The 7,039-nt window shown below is 40.9% G+C and overlaps 1 protein-coding gene across 2 annotated transcripts; it reads right to left on the bottom strand.

Moving 5' to 3' along the window:
- Nucleotides 1-293: 293 nt before the first annotated feature.
- On the bottom strand, nt 294-5,821 carry LOC115778222 (interleukin-1 receptor accessory protein-like). Of its 2 annotated transcripts, none has more exons than XM_030726286.1 (10): nt 5,608-5,821; nt 4,892-5,150; nt 2,722-2,905; nt 2,469-2,613; nt 2,323-2,385; nt 2,115-2,238; nt 1,865-2,007; nt 1,138-1,287; nt 883-1,036; nt 294-770 (listed from the first exon to the last, which is right to left on the bottom strand). In XM_030726286.1, exons 1-10 carry the CDS (start codon nt 5,648-5,650, stop codon nt 452-454), a joined length of 1,584 nt encoding a protein of 527 aa, XP_030582146.1. In that variant the 5' UTR covers nt 5,651-5,821; the 3' UTR covers nt 294-451. The 2 variants fall into 2 exon arrangements, with proteins under 2 accessions (XP_030582146.1, XP_030582145.1); XM_030726285.1 differs by having other exon boundaries at nt 294-766; nt 884-1,036.
- Between the last annotated feature and the right edge of the window lie 1,218 nt (nt 5,822-7,039).

Raw genomic sequence — 7,039 nt, 5'->3', positions numbered from 1 at the left:
TGCAGAGAGGGGGCTGCAGCCTCGCAGGTGTGTGAGTCTGTGTGTGTGAAGCAGCTTGCTTTTGGTTCTGTATACTGTGATGCAATATAAGAGCTGGTGCATGTCCATGCTACAATATTGTTTGGCCTGTTTGTGCTGTTGGCAAACTGATATACTTAACCAAAAAAACAAAGAAAACACACAGTGGTGACAAATGCTTGATTGTAGCAATTTACAGGCACTGAGATGGGATCATAATATATTTTAGGTGATAGTGTCATGAACCAAAAATGACCAAAAATATTTTTATAAGGTGTTTCTGATGCATTAATGCTAAAAATGCATCATTTTAACCTGTTGCAAGTTGGTTGCCTTGCAACACAATGACATCACGACATCTGATATAGATAAGAATATCCAGAAATGTACCCTAAGTATACCAGTACCTATGACATTGCTAAGCATTATATACTTATGGTAAAAGTCTTGGTGCCCCCTGTGGGGCAGGTAGGTAATAGCGTAGCTGCTTCCAGAAGGAGGAGGAAGGCAGCAAGGAGCTTTTGCCCTTCCAGGTGACACAGTCTGCAGCCTTGCAGAGTTGTAAGGCCTCTGGTGATGAACTTGTATTCAAGCCTCCTGCAGTCTCAGTCTGGATGAAAACCACGTGAGTGTGCAGCTCTTTGAGGGGCGCTTGGATGACGTTCAGCAGGCCAGATCCTGGACCTGAATCTTCAGAGGAGGGAACCAAAACCAGTGTGTGGCTCTGCTTTAAGCAGTCTAACAGCCTCTGTTACAGGGGAAAGCAAACACAGATCAGATTACACAGCTTTTTTTGTTTGTTTGTTTTTTACTTGATTACAATAGCAATTATGTCAAAATATGAAAAATATAGGTGGTGTTATACCTTCCTCTGCTACAATGTCAGGACTATAGAGACAGAGGCTGTAACCAAATCTCTCCTTCATTTCGCTCTCCAGTGTTTTTCTGTCATCTTCATTTAGTCCTGCATCTGTGGTGCTCTTGTAATACATCAAACAGGTGTCGTAGCTTTTTCCATCTTAACAAATAAACAATCACAGCTCTATCACATGACACATGACAAAAATATAAACTTGTAACACAGGAGATATTTGAAATAGTAAAATATATGAATCCCACCTGGGGTGCTGCGACAGCAGCCAAGATTGTCTCGCAGGAAAAGAGTGATGTCCATTTTAAACTTTGCATAAATAACTACTGTTAGCACCATCATCACCACCAGCACAAAGGCCACAATCCATAAAGCCACAGAGAGAGAGGAAGGAGGAGCTGTAGGGAGTAATGGAGACTGCCCTAAATATCAAATATTTATTATAAAAGTAGCAGATGAAAGATATCAAATCAAAACTGAAAACTTTACTAAGAGAAACTGAAAAATGATGTAAAACATTGAAGTGAAATCTTTCTAAATTAGCTCGACTAACATAATGACACTAATGTGTAAGTTCAGTAAGCTCTGATATCACTCATTGTGTTTGGCTGCATCTCTATTTTACATCACTTCCTCTTTCTTATGCTGTCAAGCTCAATGCTGACTTCATCACTTCTAGTCCAATCATCTTTCTGCTCGGTGTACTTTAAACATCACTGCTCAGCTGTTATTCACCCTTTCAGACCAATTCCTGCACCCCACCCTCACCGTCACCACCCAAGAGGTCCATCCAAGCCTCCATCTTGGTCTCCACCACCACCAGCATCTAGACCCTAATTCCTGTCTCTCCACTGGGATTCCCTTCTGCTTTGATGGGCCATCGGAGTCTAATCGCCACATAGCTAATTGTATTACACCCTTTATAAAAAAATAAACACATTATGGAATTTTACAGATTACTAAAATCAGTCGTACCTTTTTGTTTTAGGGTGATGGTCACAAAACTCGTTTCATAGTCAGATTGCAGTTTACAGGTATACTCTGTTGACAGATCATCCTCTGACACTCTTCTGAAGACTAGAGATGCTGTCCCATTGGTTTCCTCCGTGTCACTGACACTGACAAAGAGAAGAAAAGGACTGAGGCAGATCTAGAAGCAGAAATGTTAGCTGTGCTGATTGTGGCCACATGTAACCCAAAGAGGACATGTGTGTGAAATATTTACCTGGTATAGTTATAGAAAACTGGCAGACTGCTGTTTTTTTCTACAAATGAAGTTCCACTTAACCAGAATAGCTCATCAAACTCTGAATACATAACAGCTTTACAGTCAATCACCACCGTCGAGTCTAAAAAAGCAGAGTTTACACAGATTTTATAACCGATAAACATTAAAGCTTCAGCCAAGAGTGTGAATACAGACAATAACTCACCTAAATCTACATCAAATATCTGGTTGTCCTTTGGGGAAATGATCACTGATTTATTAGACTTTTCTGTGAAAAAAAAAAAAGAAACATTTTGATGAGCATATATTAAAGTTTATGAAATAAACGCCTACAAAATGTGTTTGTCTCACTGCTTGGTTGGACATCGAGGTTCATTGTAGATGTCATGTTATATAGTTGACCGTCATACAGGTAAGACCAGGTGCAGGTATAGATGCCACTGTCCTCCTTTTTCACACTTGAGAAGTAATCGTTACTTGGTGATGACTCGCCCTCCTACAGCATAGAATACAGATTGAATTTTTAAGCAGTCAACACATTATAACACTGTAACAATATTTTACAGTTTGATCTCTTTCACACTCCACAGTCTGCTGTGTTTACCTTGTGCCATGTAAGGCTATTGCTGCTGATATTCAGGGTTTCAACAGGAATATGTTCATCAGGGCAATACAAAGTGCAGGGCTCCTCTGTGTAACATGTTTTCTTATACTGGGTTATCTCGTCATACTCCCTGGACTGAGCGGTGTATACTTTGAGACTGATCCAGGACCGCCTGCTGGAATCCCTGTCAAGGAAAGAAAACAATCATTGGAAGGTTTTGCTTTCATTCTGTGTAACAAGCAAATGTGAAAGTAAAAAAAACAAAAAAAATGGTGTTCACCCTCTTAATTACTGTGCTGTTTGTCCCTCAGAAATGAGTTTTGGCCTAGAAGTTTTTTGTGCTGGAAACAATGAAATGAAACTGAAAGTACCAGGAATTCACAAATCCACTAACTTAATGTTGGATTACTGAAAGATTCCTTATAAGTCGGAGAAAATGAATCCTAATGGCTTCAGCGATCCTGCCCATGCTGATCACTGCCAATGAAAATCTTAACATCTTCAGTCCTGCCACCTCCAGCTGCACCTCCTGTCTTTTTTTTTCTTCAGCTCTCAGCGGAGATGGACGCACTTTTCTTCTCTCCCCAGTCCTTCCTTTTTATCCTGCTTTGCTGCTTAGAGCCTCTCTTCACAAAGCTTCCAAACTTGAATTTATAATTATGGATCTGGTCAGCTGGTCTCTCAATGCCATTATTTTGATCAAATTTTCACCATGAGGAGTTTGGGGAAGGGAAAACCTTATTCCCTCTTATCCAATTGATGTTCCTGGCTGGCTATGTTATGGATTCCTGTGTGGGTGGAAGATGACGTGCCTGGCCGTGGAGGACATACACAGGACACTAGGATTTCTCCAAATTAGACCTGGAGACACCTGGCTTGTCGTTACAATTCAGGAAGTCTGGGCAGCTGTTGGGCCGTGGTAAGGCTGCTTATGACGGGTTATGCAGAAGGGTACAGACTCAATCTCAGACTCATTTTATCTGCAGCTGATTGGAGGAATTAGATCTTGGTGAGGTACCTGTTTCTGCACAGCGACGGATTGAACAAGAGGATTCGGAGGATTGGATTGGATTTTTTTTTCACTACTGAGAGGTACCAGAAAGACCTAAGGCTGTCAACAGTCTGTACCAAAACAAGTCGTAGAATCAGGAATTTGGCTCCCTGGCGGCCTTGGACCTGCCGCTTATCTCACTTTTCTCCTGTATGTTTTGTAAACAGATGCTCTACGCCCCGCCGTCCTGTCTTCTTCTGATCTGTGTTGGACTGATCTCCTTTGACCTAGCTGCTGACGAACATTTTTCCTCCTCTTATCAGAATTGTTAGCTGAGGATGGGAGTTGACTCAGGCCCACAGTAGCTCGATCGCCCCTCTCGCCTCCGCTGGCTTCCTTTCCAGCCCTGCTCCTCCCCACCCTACTGCTCCCATGCTATATGCCTTGTGTGCTTACTATGCAGAGGTTTTTTTCAACCTCATACTATGCCCCCATTATGGGGCAAATTATGAGATGATTTTTTTCCCTCACCTGTCCTATTGTTTCGCTTTGTTTCCCTCTTATCTTTTAAATGGCAGCGCCTGTGACGGCAGCGAGGCCACGGAACACTTATCTCTTACTTGTCTCTGTCTTTGGATGGGTGTTCTGCTGTTATATGATTTGACATGTAACAACAATAATTAGGTTCTTAATTGATTCTTGATTCTAAATATATGTACAATGGTTTGGTCCTAAATTTATTCTAAATTCCAGATTTATGTACAGCACTTTGTTGTACATAAATGTTGTTGTGTTAAATGTGCTATATAAATAAACTTGACTTGTCAGTGCCACCACCTTCAAACCATACATCACAGCCGAAAAGAGCACGAGTAATTCCCCTGATGGTTTACGGAGGCTCTGAGAATATCTCATAATCTACAGTTCATATTATAATTTTTTGTTTCCAATTCACTGCATAGGCTCGGGAAGACTTTCACTGTCTGTGGACACAGTTCACCGTGCCATCCATAAAGCAGCTGGTGCAACCTTCCAAAATTATCAGAAGACTAAACTTTCTCTACTACTCTGTCGTGTAGCAAATAGTAGTGTATGTCTGTGTGTGTGGAGTTTTCATAAAGCAGGTCAGTGGCTTTTTTGAATGTCAGCCATTACAGCGGAAATTCAGTTAAATTTTACCGAAAAGAGCACGAGTAATTCCCCTGATGGTTTACGGAGGCTCTCAGAATAACAAGGATTCTTCCGTGAACCTGCACACCCATCTGCCTCCGCTCAGCTGATGTCGACATGTTGTTGAAGAGATTCGTCTTATCCCTGGTGTGACTGGTCCAGAACACATCGGCCTCTCTGTCACTGTATCCTCTGTAAAGAGGGCAATGCAGTACCGCCATCTCACCCGCCTTGACGTGTAATTCCTGGGATCTCAGTGGACACACGCCTGCCAATGACATTCACAATGATGTGAAGAAAATCAAACTCAGGCTCCAGACTGCATTCAATTCTATACTTATTCACCAGTATACTGGTGAATAATTCTTTAGCACTTTCTTCCAGATTAGTCCAGTGTTTGTGATCTGTCTTATTTCACATTAATGGTCCTTTTATAGCTGAGTATCTTTGCAGAGTGCCTAAAAATGCACAGAAGTTTTAAAAGAGCTGGTGTAATTAGATGAGTTATGTGCCATTTTCTTTAAGTGCACAGTGAAACAGAGCTGAGCTAATATTTTATCAAGTATGGGAGCTGCATCCTCCTGTCCTGGGAAGCCTAACTACATTATATATGGTTAATTATTTGCCATTACATAGAATCTGCACAGCCTGATAAATAAATAGATTTCTGTACTGTTTTGCCTAAATAGCATTTGACCTATAAATTATGAAAATCTAAATCTTACCTGGCCATAATATAAGAACAACCAGAAGTATTTTTCCCTTCATGTGATCTCATGTCGCGAGTCAGCAGTCTGAGGAACGCGTTTGACCTACAAGAATCACGCTGCAGCAGCCATACAGAAAGTGAAACCTTCACTTCTCTAAGAAAGAAATACAGTCTGAAAATATACTGCTGACATAAAATACTTGAATAAAGTAACATCAACCTTTTAGTAGGGAGAATGCCAAAGTCCACTAACAAAGAACAAAATCCCCCATACCATCTTTGTGTTACAGGAACAGGAAACAGATGTGTAGGATAAGAGTCTGTAACACCGGATAGGAACACACACGCATATCTCTTTGTCCATGAGCAGAGTTTGTCATTATTGACCAGATTGTGTGCGGCAGGCTAATGCAGTGAGTTCTGGGTTCACAGTAAACTCTGAATCCTGCAACACAACATATATCACCTGTAACTGATGCACAATGTGTCCGTTGCTGGCAAAGCCAAGAAAGGCCACAGGCCATTGATCTGATAAAGGCTGAATGTTTTTTAGAATAAATAAATGTGCTTTACCTTTATTTGGGACAAACTGGCCACAAAGGACTTTAGGACATGTGCAGCGTATTGTCTGCGTGCAGTGCAGAGTGCTGTGGTTTATTGAAAGGTGATTGTTATGGGAAGTTACTGATGAGAAAGTTTAAAATTAAAAAGATTTTAAAATGGAGCTCTCTGTGGACGTGATCCAGTAACAGGGCCTGCTCTCTGACAAGCCTAAAAACTCAGAAATGTTTTATTCACCAACTTCCAGATCCAGACTGTCTCCCCAACAAGCAGGATGTGAAACTGCCACCTCAAGTAAAATCCCTGCTACTGTCAACGTGGGAACATGGACAGAAACCAGAAGGATCTCAAGAAAAAAACAGCTGACTCACTAAAAAGATTTTTTATATTGAGTGTGATCACAGATCTTTAAAAATACACAAACACTTTTTATGAGATGCTTGCCTTTATTACATGGGACAGCTTAGAAAGAGGTGAGATTGGAATTAGGGAAGGTGACTGGGACAATAAAGGAACATCCTCTGCAGCAGCTTCAGAATGTGGCACAGTTTAGTTCATGAGTATTTGGACATTGACACAATTTTTATCTTATATTTTGAAGGATGTGTTGATTTTAACTCCATCCCACATGAGATGTCCTTCAGTTTGGTCAAAAATGTAATTACGGACTCAGTTTAAAAGCCTTTAATTTCTTCCTCCTCATCTTTCACAGTCTTCCTCCACCTGAACAGCACTAAATCTGACCTTATATAAGCAGAAGAAGATGAATGGATGAATACAAAACTGTCATGTTAAGTAGAATCAAACTAATGCCATAACAAAGAACACAGCTTGAGATATAATACACAAACATTTGAGTAGCCGAGGAATAACTGAAGAATGAGTCA

The sequence above is a fragment of the Archocentrus centrarchus genome, chromosome 3 (genome assembly GCF_007364275.1).
Source record: "Archocentrus centrarchus isolate MPI-CPG fArcCen1 chromosome 3, fArcCen1, whole genome shotgun sequence".
Classification (NCBI taxonomy): Eukaryota; Metazoa; Chordata; class Actinopteri; order Cichliformes; family Cichlidae; genus Archocentrus; species Archocentrus centrarchus.
The sequence above is the reverse complement of the archived record's forward strand: the minus strand, read 5'-3'. Positions and strand labels throughout refer to the sequence as shown.

Bases quoted from the DNA above. Each gene is read 5' to 3' on its own strand.
- LOC115778222 (XM_030726286.1), bottom strand. From the start codon at position 5,650: ATGAAGGGAAAAATACTTCTGGTTGTTCTTATATTATGGCCAG. The intron at 1,288-1,864 runs GTACGACTGATT...TACTCCCTACAG, and splicing joins CATCACCCTAAAACAAAAAG to CTCCTCCTTCCTCTCTCTCT. The intron at 1,037-1,137 runs GTGGGATTCATA...TTATTTGTTAAG, and splicing joins CTGCTGTCGCAGCACCCCAG to ATGGAAAAAGCTACGACACC.